Source organism: Mobula hypostoma, chromosome 8 (genome assembly GCF_963921235.1).
Source record: "Mobula hypostoma chromosome 8, sMobHyp1.1, whole genome shotgun sequence".
Lineage (NCBI taxonomy): Eukaryota > Metazoa > Chordata > Chondrichthyes > Myliobatiformes > Myliobatidae > Mobula > Mobula hypostoma.
Window position 1 is genome coordinate 107,677,669 of NC_086104.1, and position 18,518 is coordinate 107,696,186.

The 18,518-nt window shown below is 41.1% G+C and overlaps 1 protein-coding gene across 1 annotated transcript in view; it reads left to right on the plus strand.

Annotated features, from left to right (window-relative positions):
* Positions 1–18,518, plus strand: part of tulp4a (TUB like protein 4a) — a 181,325-nt gene that overhangs the window by 95,193 nt on the left and 67,614 nt on the right. Inside the window, exons 6-7 of the mRNA XM_063056576.1 lie at positions 1,004–1,170; positions 14,821–15,045. Of these exons, the coding sequence (XP_062912646.1) occupies positions 1,004–1,170; positions 14,821–15,045 (392 nt within the window). The remainder of the gene's footprint in view (positions 1–1,003; positions 1,171–14,820; positions 15,046–18,518) is intronic.

The following is an 18,518-nucleotide window of genomic DNA, read 5'->3' on the forward strand; positions in this document are numbered from 1 at the left end:
GTTGATGACTGCTCACAGAGGACTGAAAGGCTTGTTTCCATTTTCTGAGTCCATTAAGTAATTCTTTTGAGGACTGTTACAATTTTGTGTACTGCTTTTACAGACCACATTGACTCTTGCAGTATTGTCAGTAAGTAACCTATCCCTCAACGTCAGCAAGACGAAGGAATTGGTTGTTGACTTCAGAAAGAGTAGCGGACCACACAACCCAATTTACATCGGTGGTACGCAAGTGGAACAGGTCAAAAGCTTTAAGTTCCTCGGGGTCAGTATCACAAACGACTTGACTTGGTCCAACCAAGCAGAGTTCACTGCCAAGAAGGCCCACCAGCGCCTTTACTTCCTGAGAAAACTAAAGAAATTTGGCCTGTTCCCTGAAACCCTCACTAATTTTTATAGATGCACCGTAGAAAGCATTCTTCTAGGGTGCATCACAACCTGGTATGGAAGTTGTCCTGTCCAAGACCGAAAGAAGCTGCAGAAGATCGTGAACACGGCACAGCACATGTATAACCAATCTTCCGTCCTTGGACTCAGCTTACACCGCACGTTGTCGGAGCAGTGCTGCTGGGATAATCAAGGACACGACCCATCCAGCCAACTTTCATCCCTCTTCCCTCCAGGAGAAGGCTCAGGAGCTTGAAGACTCGTACGGCCAGATTTGGGAACAGCTTCTTTCCAACTGTGATAAGACTGCTGAACGAATCCTGATCCGGATCTGGGCCGTACCCTCCAAATATCCGGACCTGCCTCTCGGTTTTTTTGCACTACCTTACTTTCCATTTTTCTATTTTGCATTTATGATTTATAATTTTTTTTAATATTTACTAATTTTTACTATTTAATATTTGTAATCCAGGGAGTGGGAAGCGCAGAATCAAATATCGCTGTGATGATTGTATGCTCTAGTATCAATTGTTTGGCGACAATAAAGTATAAAGTATAGAGTATGAAGTATAAAGTATTTGGCTTAATATAGTTTTGTGTCTGCTCATTATTCTAGATGTGGTGGTACAGTGGAGCACCCAAGGAGACCTGCTTGCTGTCGCAGGCATGGAAAGACAGAGTCAATCTTATGAACCGGGCAGTGTTTCAGTCGTGAAAAATGCTGCTGTTAAATTCTTTAATAACCATGGAGAACATATTTACACACTGGAAAGTCCCACCCAGGTATATAAATCTATACAACTTGTTGTCTTGCATCATTAATTGTTAACTATATGAAAACATTATCTTTTTTTCAGTTTTACAGCTCAGGAATAATTTAGTCCAGATTATTATGTTTACTTTACAAAATAGCCTATGACCTATAAAATGCCAGAACGCTTGTTTCTGGAAAAATAAATAAATCAAAAAGACAAGCAGATAGGCTTGTCTCTGTTGGTAAGAAATGAAATCAAATCATTAGAAAGAGGTGACATAGGTTTGGAGGGTGTCGAATCGTTGTGGGTAGAGCTAAGGAACTGCAAGAGTAAAAAGACCCTGATGGGAGTTATATACAAACAAGTAAGGATGTGGTCGGCAACTTACAACGGGAGATAGAAAATGCATGCCAAAACGGCAATGTTACAATAGTCATGGGGATTTCAATATCAAAGTTCAAAGTAAAATTTATTATCAGGGCACATTCTTGTCATCACATACAACCCTGAAATTCTTTTTCCTGCAGGCATACTCAGCAAACCTATAGAACAGTAACTGTAAACAGGATCAATGAAAGAGCAAGAACAATCAACTGTGCAAATTCAAATATAAATAAATAGCAATAAATAATGAGAACATGAAATAACAAGATAAAGAGTCGTTAAAGTAAGATCATTGGTTGTGGGAACACCAGAAATAGAACAAGTGTGGTTGTCCTCTTTTGTTCAGGAGCCTGATGGTTGAATGGTGGTAATTGTTCTTGAACCTGGTTGTGAGAGTCCTTGGGCTCTTGTACCTTCTACCTGATAGCACCAGCGAGAAAAGAGAATGGCTTGGGGTGAGGGTCTTTGATGGTAGACGCTGCTTTTCTATAACAACATTTCATGTAGATGTACTCATTTATTCACATTTTCATATGAATACAACACAAAAGCAGTACTACACGACAACATTTGTATTATATTTCATCAATTTAAGGTAATATTCAATGTAATAAATCATAAAAAGTTAACATCTGAGGGTGTACAGTACTCACCAACAGTGGCATGTGTGTTTGCTCCGGGAGATAAGTGGCTGTTGTGCTGTCGGGCAGCTTTACATAGATAAGGTGGATGGTTGTGGTCGTCAGGATCATATCAAGCACAGCAAGGGGTGAAGGAAGACTCACAGAACTCTTAGATCTGCCGGCAGCAGAAGGTGTTACCGATTTGAATCAAGTGGTAAGGGTTGTTTGCTTGGCAGCATTTTGTTTTAAATTTGCTTGTAGGGAAGAAGGGTTGATGGCAGGGAACGACTGAAATGCTGACTCTGTTCTAAACTTGGGTCCATGTCCATTGCCATTTGTGCCAAGTGTTCTGACTTTCACCATTCCCTCACCGTTGGTAAACTCCCGGGATTTTCAAAATCGTCTGTTGCTTGCAGCATCTGAGATATAGTTCGCGGTAAAAAAAATACGTGCACCTTGGATTACACCTTGGTCAAGTGGTTGAATCAGTGATGTTGTGTTAAGCGGTAGGAAATGCACTGTTATGTTAGGATGAATGCTGTCCAAATGTTTAGGATGGGCTGGCGCATTGTCAAGTGACAAAAGAACTTTAAAGGTAAGATTCTGTTCCCAGCAGTAGCATCCCAGAGCTGTGTTACCTTCAGCTGATGCCGCGCTGTTTATAATTTCCAACTTTTTTTCAAGTGTTAAAGCGGTTCTCTACCGCTTGGCTCACGGCCCAGGACGTGACATCGGACGCTTAGGAGGCATAGTTAAGTATTTCAAGTGCAAAATCACTGCACCATAGGTAAAACCAACAGAAGTTTAAGATCGCGCATCCACACCTTGCCAAAACCAATGTGAGAGTGGTGGGAGTGAAATTGTGAGGCACGTGCACCTGACTTGTATTGGCAGGAAGCGGTGCTTCTCGCATAACTGTGAGTTTTGGATGCATATAACGAGACGTTGGTAAAATAGGTTCCTCGCGTAACTGTGAATCTGCATTGTCTGAAGACGCATATAACGAGGATAGGGTGTACTGGCTGAATCCACTACCTTTTGTAGGAATTTCCGCTCAAAGGCTTCGGTGACCCCGTATGCTAGGCTGTAATGCAGCCAGTAAATACACCTTCCACCACACAACTTTAAGGTTTGTTAAGGTTTTTGATGACATACTGAATCTCTGCCAACTCCTAAGGAAGCAGAGGCGCTGTCGTGCTTTCTTTGCAATTGCGTTTATATAATGGGTCCAGGACAGGTCCTCTGAGATAATGACACCCAGGAATTTAAAGTTATTGACCCTCTCCGCCTCTGATCCTCCAACGAGTACTGCCTCATGGACCCCTATTTTCCCTTTTCTGAAATCTATGATCAGTTTCTTGGTCTTGTTGACATTGAGAGAGGTTGTTGTATTTTGCAACATAGCCAAATTTTTATTCTCCCTTCTGTATGCTGATTCACCACCACCTTTGGTACAGCCCACAATACTGGTGTCATCAGCAAACTTGAATATGGCATTGAAGCTGTGCTTAGCCGTACAGTCATTGGTGTAAAGTCAGCGAAGGTGCACACATCCCTCTGGTGCACCTGTACTGATGGAGATTGTGCAGGAGATGTTTTTGGTACTCCAAACTGACTGGGGTCTGCAAGTGAGGAAATCTAGGGTCCAATTGCACAAGGGGATATTGAGATAGATTGGGAAAATCGAGTTGGCACAGAATCCCAAAAGGGGGACTTTCTAGAATGCCTATGAGATGGCTTTTTAGAGCAGCTTGTGGTTGAACCCACTAAGGGATGAGCTGTTTTGGATTGGGTATTCAGTATCCTGGATTAGGGAGCTTAAGGTAAAGGACTCCTCAAGGGCAAGTGATCATAATATGACAGAATTCACCCTGCAATTTGAGAAGGAGAAGCTAAAGTCTGATATATCAGTATTGCAGTGGACTGAAGGAAATTACAGAGGCATAGGGAGGCGTTGCCCAGAATTGATTGGAAAAGAACACTGGCAGGGATGATGGCAGAGCAACAATGGCTGGAATTCCTGGAACCAATTCAGAAGGCACAGGATATGTATGTCCCAAAGAGGGACGTACTTTAGAAGTATTCTAAAGGCAAGATGACACAACCATGACTAACAAAGGAAGTCAAAGCCAAGGAGAGGGCATATAATAGAACAAAAAATAGTGGGAAGTTAGAGAATTCGGAAGCTTTAAAAAACCAACAGAAGATAACGAAAATGTGATTATGAAGGAAAAGATGGAACACAAAAGTAAGCTAGCCAGTAATATTAAAGAGGTTACCAAAAATTTCTAAAGATACATGAAGTTTAAAAGAGGCGAGAGTGGATATCGGACCGCCGGAAAATGAAGCTGGAGAGGTAGTAATGAGGGATAAGGAAATGGCAGATGAACTGAAAAAGTATCTTGCATAAGTCTTCACTGTGGAGGACCCTAGAAATTTACTGCATTTCAAGAGGGTTGGGTCTGAAGTGTGTGAGTGTGCCATTATTAGGGAGCAGGTTCTTGGGAAACTGAGAAGTCTGAGGGTAGATAAGTCACCTGGACCAGATGGTGTACATCCCAGGCTTCTGAAAGTAGTGGCTGAAGGGATTGTAGAGGCATTAAGAATGATCTTTCAAGAATCACTAGATTCTGAAATGGTTCCGGAAGACTGGAAAATTGCAAATGTCACTCCACTCTTCAAGAAGGGAGATGGCAGAAGAAAAGTAATTATAGGCCAGTTAGCGTGACCTCAATGAGGGGAGACTAATCGAACATTGAAAGGCCTCAATAGAGTGGATGTGGAGAGGATGTTTCCTATAGTGGGAGAGTCTAGGACCAGAGATCACAGCCTCAGAATAGAGGAGAATGGAGATGAGGAGGAATTTCTTTTGCCAGAGTGTGGTGAATCTTGGTTGGTTTGGAAATAAAGGGATACAGGGAGAAGGCAGGAGATTGGGGCTGTGAGGGAAAAATGGATCAGCCATGATGAAATGGCGGAGCAGACTCCATGGGCCAAATAGCCTAATTCTGCTCCTATATCTTGTGGTCTAATTTCCGGCTCTGGAAATCAGAAGGCTGGAGGTATGAGAACTGAATGTAGCTGTTCTGTAATGTGATTGCACAGTCTGTATTGAGTCTCCCCATGTTGAAAAGACATCATTGAACTGAAAGAAGCGCAAATACAGTGCCTATCTCTACAAAGTGACCTAAATTAATTACCAATATATAATACAAAATAATTGATTGCATAAGTATTCACCCCCCACCCTACCTTTAATATGACAGACCAAATCTTAACTGGTGCAGGCAATTGGTTTTAGAAGTCACAAAATTAGTTAAATAGAGATCACTAGTGTGCAATCAAGGTGCTTTAATTAATTGCAGTAAAACTACACCTGTATCTGGAAGGTCCAACTGCTGGTCAGTCAATATCCTGGCAAAAACTATACCATGATGACAAAAGAACACTCCAAGCAACACTGCGAAAAGGTTATTGAAAAGCAGAAGCCAGGAGATGGATACAAGAAAATCTCCAAGACACTGAATATCCCACGGAGTTACAGTTAAGTCAATCCATCAAGAAATGGAAAGAATATAGCAGAGCTGTAATTCTAACTAAAGCAGGCCAACATCAAAAACTGAGTGACCGTGCACGAAGGGGACGAGTGAGGGAGGCCACCAAGAGACCTATGCGAACTCTGGAAGAGTTACAAGCTTCAGTAGCTGAGATGGGAGAGGCTGTGCATACAACTGTTGCCTGGGTGCTTCACCAATCGCAGCTTTATGGGAGAGTGGCAAAGAGAAAGCTACTGGTGAAGAAATCTCATGAAATCTTGGCTAGAATTTGCCAGAAGGCATGTAGGAGAGGCTGAAGTCAGCTGGAAGAAAGCTCCATGGTCTGATGAAATCAAAATTGAGCTTTTTTGACCATCAGGCTAAACACCGCACATCATCAGCAACTCACCATCTCTACCCTGAAGCATGGTGGTGGCTGCATCATGCTGTGTGGATGCTTCACTGCAGCAGGCCCTGGAAGGCTTGTGAAGGTAGAGGGTAAAATGAATGCAGCAAAATACAGGGGAATCCTAGAGGAAAACCTGATACAGTCTGCAAGAGAACTGCAATTTGGGACAAGATTTGCTTTCCAGCAAGACAATGAGCCCAATCATAGAGCCTAGATCCTACACAGGAATGGCTTAAAGACAACACAGATAATATGCTGGAGGGGCCAAGTAGGAGCCCAGACCTCAATCCAATTGAGAATTTGTAGCTGGTTTTGAAAAGGGCTGTTTACTCCCCATGCAGTCTGACAGCTTGAGCAGTTTTGTGAAGAAAACAATGGGGAAAAATTGCTGTGTCAAAATGTGCAAAGCTGCTAGAGATCTATCCACACAGACTCAAGGCTGTAATTGCTACCAAAGGTGCATCTACTAAAACTGACTTGAAGGGGTGAGTATGCACTCAAATATTTTGTGTATAATAATTGTTGTAAATTTAGACCAATTTGTGTTTTCACTTTGACACAAAAGTGTCTTTTGGTTGATCAGTGCCAAAAGAGCCAAAATAAATTCACTATGATGCAATGTTGCAAAACAATGAAACATGAAAACTTCCAAGGGAGTGGTTGAATACTACTTATGGCACTGTAAATCACTGCTTCATCCACAAAGTCTGTTTGTTAACCTTCGGGATGGGAGAGAAGTAAAAGGGCAGGTATGATGTATCAGGCAAAGATTAAGTCTCTGAGTTTTTTTTTGTAAATATGGAAAGTTATACTTGTTTTTGTATATGTAATGAAGAACTGACCTGTGTAAATATGGCTACACACACAATGTTGGAGAAACTTAGTAGGTGTGGAAATGAATAGTTTAATCAATGGAAATGAATAAACTGTCGACGTTTCAGCCTCATGAAATGTCAACATGGATACTGCCTGACCTACTGAGTTTCTCCGGCATTTTGTGTATTGTCACTCTGGATTTCCAGCATCTACAGAATCTCTTGTATAAATATGGCTGGTAAATATGTGCAATAAGGACAAGCATCATAAAACATTAATCTGCTGTCTTTTGGCAGAAGGAGTAAAGTCTGTAAATGACATGTTTAATGTGAAAGGTCAGAATTTCCTTGAGGATGCTATTCATGCAGAATCTGAATCTGCGGATGCAGAATGCAAAACGGCAAAGACAATGCAGTCACTTGGTTTTATCCTAATCACTTCCATAAGACCATAAGACATAGGAGCAGAATTAGGCCATCTGGCCCATTGAGTCTGCTCTGCCATTCAATCATGGCTGATCCTTTTTTTTTTCCTCTCCTCCTCAACCCTAGTTCTCGGCCTTCACCCCGTAACCTTTGATGCCATGTCCATTCAAGAACCTGTCAATCTCTGCCTTAAATATACCCAACAACCTGGCCTCCACAGCTGCATGTGGCAACATATTCCACAAGTTCACCACCCTTTGGGTAAAGAAATTTTTCTACGTCTCTGTTTTGAAAAGGTGCTTGTCTATCCTGAGACTGTGCTGTCTTGTCGTAGACTCTCCCACCATAGGAAACCTCCTTTCCACATCTACTCTGTCTAGGCCTTTTAACATTCGAAAGGTTTCAGTGAGATCCCCCTTATCCTTCTGAATTCCAGCGAGTACAGACCCAGAGCCATCAAACGTTCCTTGTATGATAACCCTTTCATTCCTGAAATCAAACTTGTGAACCTCCTCGACCCTTTTGAATGCCAGCACATCTTTTCTAAGATGAGCCCAAAACTGTTCACAATACTCAAGGTGAGGCCTCACCAGTGCCTTATAAAGCCTGAGCATCACATCCTTGCTCTTGTATTCTAGACCTCTTGAAAATTGCCTTCCTCACCACCAACTCAACCTGCAAGTTAACCTTTAGCGTGTTCTGCCCAAGGACTCCCAAGTCCCTTTGAATCTCAGATTTTTGGATCTTCTACCCATTTAGAAAATAGTCCACAAGTTTATTTCTCCTACCTAAGTGTATGACCATGAATTTTCCAACATTGTATTTCATTTGCCACTTTCTTGCCTAGTCTCCTAATCCGTCCAAGTCTTTCTGCATCCTACCTGTTTCCTCAACACTACCTGCCCCTCCATCAATCTTCGTATCATCTGCAAACTTGGCAACAAAACCATCTATTCCATCATCTAAATCATTTATATACAGCATAAAAAGAAGTGGTCCCAACACCGACCCCTGCGGAACACCACTAGTCACTGGCAGCCTACCAGAAAAAGATCTTTTTATTCCCACTGGCTGGCTCCTACCAATCAGCCAATCCCTAACCATGCCAACAACTTTCCTGTGACGCCATGGGCTATTAACTTGGTAATGTGTGGCACCTTGTCAAAAGCCTTCTGAAAGTCCAAATATGCAATATCCACTGCATCCCCTTTATCTATCCTACTTGTACTCTCCTCAAAGAATTCCCGCAAGTTCCTCAGGCAGGATTTTCCCTGAAGGAAACCATGCTGACTTTGTACTATCTTGTCCTCTGTCACCAAGTACTCCATCACCTCATCCTTAACAATTGACTCTAACATATTCCCAACCACTGAGGTCATGGTAACTAGTCTATAATTTCCTTTCTGCTGCCTTCCTCCTTTCTTAAAGAGTGGAATGACATTTGCAATTTTCCAGTCCTCTGGCACCATGCCAGAGTCCAGTGATTTTTGAAAGATCATTTCTAATGCCACCACAATCTCTAATGCTACCTCTTTCAGAACCCTAGGGTAGTAGTCCCCAACCACCGGGCCGCAGACTGGTACTGGGCCACAAAGCATATGCTACCAGGCCGTGAGGAAATGATATGATTTGGCGATATAAAAAAACGATATGAGTCAGCTGCACCTTTCCTCTTTCCCTGTCAAGCACTGTTGAACTTGATCACCCCCCCCCCCCCCCCGGGCCGGTCTGCAAGAATATTGTCAATATTAAACTGGTCCACGGTGCAAAAAAGGTTGGGGACCCCTGCCCTAGGTTACAGTTCATCTGGTCCAGGTGACTTATGTACCTTTAGGTCTTTCAGCTTTTTCAGCACCTTCTCTCTTGTAATAGTAACTGCACCTACTTCTCTTCCTTTACACACTACAATATCAGTCGTACTGCTAGTGTCTTCCACAGTGAAGACTGATGCAAAATACTCATTTTGTTCATCAGCCATCTCCTGTCCCCCAGTATTATTCTGCCTCATTTCTAGTGGTCCTATATCTACTCTCATTTCTCTTATTTTTAACATACTTGAAAAAGCTTTTACTATCCACTTTGATAATATTTGCTAGCTTGATTTCATATTTCATCTTTTCCCTTCCAATGATATTTTCTTGCTCTCTGTACCTTTTTTTTAAAACTGCCCAATCCTCTATCTTCCTACTAATTTTTGCTTTGTTGTATGCCCTTTCTTTTGCTTTTACAATAACGTTGACTTCCCTTGTCAGACATGGTTGTACTATTTTACCATTTGAGTATTTCTTCATTTTTGGAATATATATGTCCTGCACCTTCCTCATTTTCACTAGAAACGCACGTCATTGCCGCTCTGCTAATATCCCTGCCAGCAGTACCTTCCAATTTACTTTGGCCAACTCCTCTCTCATACCACTGTAATTTCCTTTACTCCACTGAAATGCTGCTATGTCAGACAACACACATAAAAGTTGCTGGTGAACGCAGCAGGCCAGGCAGCATCTCTAGGAAGAGGTGCAGTCGACGTTTCAGGCCGAGACCCTTCGTCAGGACTAACTTCCTGACGAAGAGTCTCGGCCTGAAACGTCAACTGCACCTCTTCTTAGAGATGCTGCCTGGCCTGCTGCGTTCACCAGCAACTTTTATGTGTGTTGCTTGAATTTCCAGCATCTGCAGAATTCCTGTTGTTTGCTGCTATATCAGACTTTACTTTCTCCCTGTCAGATTTCAAGTTGAACTCAATCATATTGTGATCATTGGTTCCAAAAGTTCTTTTACCTTAAGCTCCCTAATCACCTCCGGCTTATTTCATAATACCCAATCCAGTATAGCTGATCCCCTAGTAGGCTCAATGACAAACTGCTCTAAGCAGCCATCTCTTGGGCATTCAACAAACTCACTCTCTTGGGATCCATTACCAATCTGATTTTCCCAATTGACCTGCATGTTAAAATCTCTCATGACTATCATAACATTGCCCTTTTGACTCACCTTTTCTATTTCCTGTTGTAATCTGTGGTGCTCCTCCCAGCCACTGTTGGGAGGCCTGTATATAACTGCCATCAACATCCTTTTATACTTGCTGTTTCTTAACTCAGATGAATGTTTATTAGTGTAGTACATTAGTGTACTGATAATTTAGCACTTTTGATATATTATTAGATAGGTCTCAGCAAAAGAATCACCAACCTTCTAATGCAGCAGCTTTGATATAAGTATTGTGGTTTCAGGAAACCTAAGGTACTTTTGAACATTGAAGAAGTCAGATCATGTGCTTGCAAAGTTTTTTAAAACTATTTTTTGATCATTTTAATTGTGACTTGGTAGATAAAATCAGGTTATCAAATGAAGGAGATATTTACCAAAATTCAGGTGTTTGTCTAGGATAGTGGTCACCAACCTTTTTAAGCCCAAGATCCCCTACCTCGACCTCAGTGAAAGGCAAGATCTACCTACTAAATCATTTAGAGAAAAAACAGCTCAGATTTTACTTCCAATTTGAGGCCTTTTATTTGGGGGAATTGTATTGAATTACACAAAATACTTTTGTCAAACTCAAATTAATTCAAACAAGAAAACACTGTAACTAGCATATCAAACAGGCCATAGCTATCTTTCTTTAAGAATTTTACAATACTTCACACCTTTAATTCTAAGTTTCATTATTTAATTTTATTTCAACACGAAAAATAAATGAATAAAAATTGACTGTTGCACTCAGTGTGATGACTGGGGCTGAATACTTTCTGCTAGTTCCGTGAAATTTGGCTCATAACTACAGACAGCCAGTCTGAGACAGTCTGTGAGGTGTAGGGTTCCCAGCTGTCCAGTATTCCCCCTGCTAAGGTAGAGCGTTCCTATGAAACCTTTCGTGCGGAAATGCTTTATGCCGAAGAGGCAATTACCATTAATTTATATGGAAAAAAATCTTGAGCGTTCCCAGACCCAAAAAAATAACCTACCAAATCATACCAAATAACACATAAAACCTAAAATAACACTAACATATAGTAAAAGCAGGAATGATATGATAAATACACAGCCTATATAAAGTAGAAATAATGAAGATTAAGCCAAAACCGATTCGTCGGGTAAAGAAAAATCAACATGTACGCGCATGCGCACACAGGTGCCCGGGCAAGACTTCATGGTCATAGTAGTTTTATTGGGGTAAACACAAATGTCCCGGGATTTGTCTGCTACTTTTGTCCCTTATTTGGGAGTGAGAAAGTTGGCAACCCTAGTGTGGTGTCTGTCAGTAAGTCAGTTCCTGTACTTAGATTTAATAATTTTCATCTGTGAAAATGCAATTTCACATAGATAAGTTGACCTGAAGTAGGCACTGACTTTTAGTGCTATAAAACACACCGCGCATTGCTGAGCCCCGTCAGTAGTAACTGCCACCAGTTTATGAATGGGGATGTCATTTTCACAGACATTTTTTAAACTCATTGTAAATATCCTCACCTCTCGTTCTTTCCTTTAATTGCAAAAGTGACGAAGTCCTCCTTTGTTGTAAAATCCTGGAAAGCCATTCTGACAAATACAACAAGCTGAGCTGTTTGCATTGCATCCAGGGATTCATCGAACTATAGTGAAAAATATTCACGTCCTCTGACGGTGACTCCACCCTCCTTGTCACTGTTGCAGGGCCATGCAGTATATTACGTATTGCGGTTGTGGTGCTGTTTCTGTTTTTAAAGTCATTAAAAACAGTCTCTGTGGTAATGGCCATTGCTTCCTTGAATAAATCGCCATCTGTAAAAGGCTTCTTGTGTTTAGCCAAAAGGCTTCAATAGCAGCCTTATGTTGAGCAGCATGTCTTGTGAAAAACGATTGCTGGGCCTTCAACCCCGATTTCAGCTCCTCAACTTTCCTGGCACGAATTGCGCTCTTTGGGGGGTAGGTGTCTTTAAATTTCTGGTGGTTGGTCGTGTGGTGTCGCTCCAGATTCCCTCTTTTAGTCAGTGCTTGTGTTTGGTGGCACAACATACATACACACTTGTCTTTCACAAAGGTAAATAGAAATTCCTCTTCCCATTCTGGATGGAATTTGTACGTTTTTGCCTTCTTTCGTGGAGCCTCCGCCATGCTATCAGGATATCACGAGTGAGTGCCAATTGCGTCGCCTCTGATCTGAGCTGCCATTCACCTAATTAATTAGCTTATTTATTTCGGCTTTTTTTCTTAAAGATGTGCTGTGTGCATCCCAACTACTGCTGCACCCCTGCATGCTTCGCGGCCCGGAGTTTGGGGACACTGCTGTATATTGATGTTTGCGACAGTCTGTACTGTTACCTAATCTAATTGGTCACTTTGATGCAGCACAGGCTATGCTGAAAACACGGTGCATGGCGGGGAAACTACACACATGCGCACTGGGCAGAAAGAACGGAACTAAACCCCCGCAACTCGGAAACAATCTCTCTTTACAAACGACTTTTTAGCAAAAATATTGCTATATTACCATTATCCTAATTAGTATTACTTACTTTTATAATGCTCACATTACAACAGTATTTGTGTATTTATTTTTGATTTTTCTTCGGGATCTACTGGGAAAGTCTCAAAGATCGACCGGTCGATCGCGATCGACGGGTTGGTGACCCCTAGTCTAGGATTTGTAATATTGCAGACAGTGAGAAGGAAAGTCTAAGGCTGCAGCATGATATTGATCAGCTGGAAAATTGAGCGGACTAATGCCAAATGGTATTTAATGTGACATTTGCAAGGTGATACATTTGAGAGGGCCAGCAATATAGGACATCAACAGTACAGGTTTCCCCGTCATCTGAAGGTAGAGTGTTTCTGTGAAACGGTTCGTAAGCCAGAATGTTGTAAAGCGAAGAAGCAATTACCATTTACTTATATGGAAAAATTTTGTGATCGTTCGCAGACCCAAAAATAACCTACCAAATCATGCCAAATAACACATAAAACCTAAAATAACCGTAACATATAGTAAAAGCAGGAATGATGTGATAAATACACAGCCTATATAAAGTAGAAATACTTTTCCACAATCATTGCCTGAACTGTTCTCCGTAGTGAAAATCTCACGCAAGCGCTCTCAGCAAAAACACGGCGCAAGCGCTCTCGGTAAAAACATGGCGCAAGCGCTCTCCAGTGACCTTTAAGCTATGAAGCTGCCAAATCATACCAAATAATACGTAAAAATACACAGCGTATATAAAGTAGAAATAATGTATGTACAGTGTAGTATCACTTACCGGAATCGGGAAGACAGCGAGCACACTGATGATGGTGTGTTAGGCTGAATCGTGGGAGTTTGGGTGGTGCAGTGGTCCCCACCCTCCGGGCAGCGAACTGATACCGGTCCACGAAGCATGCAGGGGTACAGCGGTAGTCGGGAGGCATCCAGCACATCTTTAAGAAAAAAGTCGAAATAAACAAGCTAATTAGTTAGGTGCTGCCCGGCACGTAATTGTCAGTCCAGATCGGAGGTGATTGCCAATTGCATCCAGGAAGTGGTGGAGACAGGCACTTCTGCAACATATAAAGTAACACACACAAAATGCTGGAGGAGCTCAGTGGGTAAGGCAGCATCTATGGAGAAGAATAAACATTCAATGTTTCAGGCTGAGTCCCTTCATCAAGCCTGGAAAGGAAAGGCAGAAGCCAGAATAAGAAGATGGGGAAGGGGAAGGAGCATAAGCTGGCAAGTGTTTGGTGAGACCAGATGAGGGGGAGGGTGGATGGAGTGATGAGCTGGAAGGTATTTAGACGAGTACAGGTACTTAAATCATCAGGGCTGGGAGACAACAGACCAAATGTGTGGAAGTGAGATATAAGAATAATGGTTGGATACAGTGGGCTGAGAGGCTTCTTTCTGTATGACTTTGATTCTATAATTCTATATTGGGCAAATAATGAAATACTGAAAATCTTAAACGCTATCGTGGCATTGGTTAAGGCAAAATATCTAAGAACATAACTTTAAATTTCATTTCATTTCTGACTCTATTATTCATCCCCAGCTGTAAACCCACATCACTTCTCCCTAACTTTGAGTCTCAATGTCCCTACTGCAACTAAAGCTGCTTTATTGTTTAAAAAACAATGCTGGAAAGCTCTAGTTTGAAAAATAGTTCAGTTATGGCATATTCATTCACCTCTTTACAATCATCAAACTTCAACAACCCCGATCTCCCTTCCTCCTACTCTACATCTTATTCAGCAAGATCTGGTGGTCTATCCAGAGATAATAAACCACAGAGTCCCAATACTAATAATCAGCCCCAGTCTTTTACTTGTAGATAAACATTTTGTTGCATGTCTTGCATCACTAAAAGGTAATAAATAGATAATTAGTGAAGCTTAGCTTGTGTGCCTGAGGCTGTTCCAAGATTATTTGATTATATTGGTTGTGTGCACATACTATATAAAGTAAATGAGAAGCTGTGTAATGTACTTGCATCATATTTTTTTGAATGCTCAGCAGTAATATGCCTTTTTACTTTTTAGCGTCCTATTACAGCCATCTGTTGGGGTCATCGTGACTCCCGCTTGTTCCTGTCTTCTGGACCTGCCTTGTATGTTGTTCGTGTGGAGCACAGGATTGCCAACTTGCAATTATTGTGTCAGCAGGCAATTGTCATTTCTCTTCGTGATGAGAAAGACTTCAGCAAATTAACGCTTCCACCTCGTCTTTGTTCATACCTCACTGCTGCCTTTGTATCAACAATTAAGGTATTTACTATTATTAAAAGCATTAAATTGCGGTCCTTACAGTGAGTATTGAATGTTGTGAGAGGTCAGAAGTTATGTGGCATCAAAGATGTTACTTTCATTTACGTAGTGGAATTGATGCCAGATGTGTATACTGGATGTATTCACCTGTATACACCATATATCTCTAGAATAGGTCCAGATAACTAGCCATGTATTATGTAATCATATGGTGCTGTATAAAAACTCTTTGTGGGTGTTACTGCTCGATTTGCTCGGCAGATTCATTACTAAAACCATCATATCATCCAAGTTTATTAACGCAGGAGATAGATTTTTCACATCTACTGCTTTCTAAATATAGACAACCTGTTTTCAAGCATGGTGACAATGCCTTTTGCTAATTCTGTGTTTAGCCATCACTCTCAATCTAATGTCTTATAAAATTAAATATTGTTTTCCATTACTTATCCCTATAATAATCGAAAGAAGTTACCTATGGTCTACCTTTAAGGATCATTGTAGGAAACATTGAAATGGGCTATGAACTTGGCAATTTTGTCTCAAACTTTAATTTTCTGTAATGTTATTTTTGAGACCTCAAAAGTTAAAATGCTGTTCTCCACTTCTGAAGCTTGGACAGTTATTAACCACCATTATGCATGAACATAGAGCAGAACAATAAAGCACTGGAATAATCCTTTTAGCCCAAGATGTCTGTGCTGAACATGATATCAAATTAAACTAAATCTATCTGTCCATGCGTGATCAATATCCTTCCATTTCCTGCATGTTCATGTGCCTGTCTTAAGTGCTTTGTAAAGCCATTATTACGTCTGCTTCCAACACCACTTTTCACAGCACATTCCAAGCAAATGTGCCCCCTCTCACCTTACTGCACATTTCCCTTAAACTTTCTCCCCTCTTGCATTATGGCATAGACCTGATAAAGTACTTTTTACATTCCCATTTCATCATCTACACCAAGAGCAAAATCGGTACAAGAGACTGATGGAAGGGCCTTAACGGTTGTTTCCCTCCATAGATCTTGCCTGACTCACTGAATTCCTCCAGCGTTTTTGTATATTGCATGAGAATGCAGGTGGTATAATCTGAAACAAGAAATAAACTGCTGGAAGAATTTAGCAGGTTGAGCAGCATCTGTGGAAACAAGGGGCCTTTGCCATCACTGATACTGCTCAACTCCTAGAGTAAGAATTTGGTACCAACTGAGTTTGACCCATACTGAATTCCAATCTTTATCCCCACCTGATGGTCAGTTGTTGGCAAAAGGTGTTGTTTTCAAATTATTGGGGATTTACTGAAATAGATTTTCACTATCACTCTTTAGAAACATTCTCCATAAGTGAAGGTTGCTGCTTGACCATTGGGAGAAAACCTTGGGTCACTATAGGTAAAAATTATAGAATTGGTTCTTCAAGTTCTCACTCTTGCAACTCCTGGTAATTGAAGTAATTGATTGGCCACCTCTCATTGATCCTTTTGGAATTTTCAACTAAATTTCCTCATTGGCTCATGTAGCAATCTACATGTCCTGTTTGGGTATAAATTATGATAGCAATACGGATTGCACCTACTTGATGACAAGCCATGGAGTTTGATTTTCAAAGCAGTTAGCATATTCTCCAAAATTGCAATGTCCTGTTTTGAGACACAGTTTCCTTATGTTGCCAGCTCAGGACTTAACCTACCTGGTTTCACTTGTTTGCTGCTTATTTGTATAGAGTATACACTGCTTGGAAATCCAGTCTTTTTTTTTATTATTATCATTCCTTCAAATGTGCAATTATTCTTTTATGTGCAATCATTGTTTAGATTTTCTGAAGCAAGAAAAACCTGTTCAGTGTGGGTGTCTCATTACTTCCTCTTTGGAACTTTTTTTTTTGGGCGAAGCATTCTTCTTGTAGATATTAAGAATTTGTTGTTTGCCCTTCCAAAGTTGTGTATAAACATTCAGTTAAGTTATTCAATATTTTTCTAAATGGTTTTGCACTCTGCATAATGGAATTTGATCATCTTCCACATGGCATATATTTTGCATTCATCACACTTGGACTGTATTTTTGTGCCATGCAGTTCCAGTGTGTCCTGTCAGTCATTAATGCAATCATTTCACACGTACTTGACCAGGAGCACATCTTGCTGCAGGTGACGGAAGGCTAAGACCCCATTCACTAGCCTGGTGACCTATCTACTGTTTATGTCTGCCTAATGATGAAAAATAAACATTTAAGTAACTGAATAAAATTTAAAATTATTTAAAACCATGCTACAAATTTATTAAAATAAATAGAGGAAAATCAACCTTTTTTCTGAAGTTTGGCACCCCCATTCAAATGAATGAGATTACACTAAATGTAACTGGGTTGATGTAAAGCTGAGGAGCCAGATACGAAGGGCTTAATTAGGAAGGGGAAAAAAGATTATGAGAGAAAACTGGCAGAGAACATAAAAACGGACTGTAAAAGCTTTTATAGATATGTAAAAAGGAAAAGACTGATAAAGACAAATGTAGGTCCCCTGCAAACAGAAACAGGTGAATTGATTATGGGGAGCAAGGACATGGCAGACCAATTGAATAATTACTTTGGTTCTGTCTTCACTAAGGAGGACATAAATAATCTTCCAGAAATAGTAAGGGACAGAGGGTCCAGTGAGATGGAGGAACTGAGCGAAATACATGTTAGTAGGGAAGTGGTGTTAGGTAAATTGAAGGGATTGAAGGCAGATAAATCCCCAGGGCCAGATGGTCTGCATCCCAGAGTGCTTAAGGAAGTGGCCCAAGAAATAGTGGATGCATTAGTGATAATTTTTCAAAACTCGTTAGATTCTGGACTAGTTCCTGAGGATTGGAGGGTGGCTAATGTAACCCCACTTTTTAAAAAAGGAGGGAGAGAGAAACCGGGGAATTATAGGCCGGTTAGCCTAACGTCGGTGGTGGGGAAACTGCTGGAGTCAGTTATCAAGGATGTGATAACAGCACATTTGGAAAGCGGTGAAATGATCGGACAAAGTCAGCATGGATTTGTGAAAGGAAAATCATGTCTGACGAATCTCATAGAATTTTTTGAGGATGTAACTAGTAGAGTGGATAGGGGAGAACCAGTGGATGTGGTATATTTGGATTTTCAAAAGGCTTTTGACAAGGTCCCACATAGGAGATTAGTGTGCAAACTTAAAGCACACGGTATTGGTGGTAAGGTATTGGTGTGGGTGGAGAATTGGTTAGCAGACAGGAAGCAAAGAGTGGGAATAAACGGGACCTTTTCAGAATGGCAGGCGGTGACTAGTGGGGTACCGCAAGGCTCAGTGCTGGGACCCCAGTTGTTTACAATATATATTAATGACTTGGATGAGGGAATTAAATGCAGCATCTCCAAGTTTGCGGATGACACGAAGCTGGGTGGCAGTGTTAGCAGTGAGGAGGATGCTAAGAGGATGCAGGGTGACTTGGATAGGTTGGGTGAGTGGGC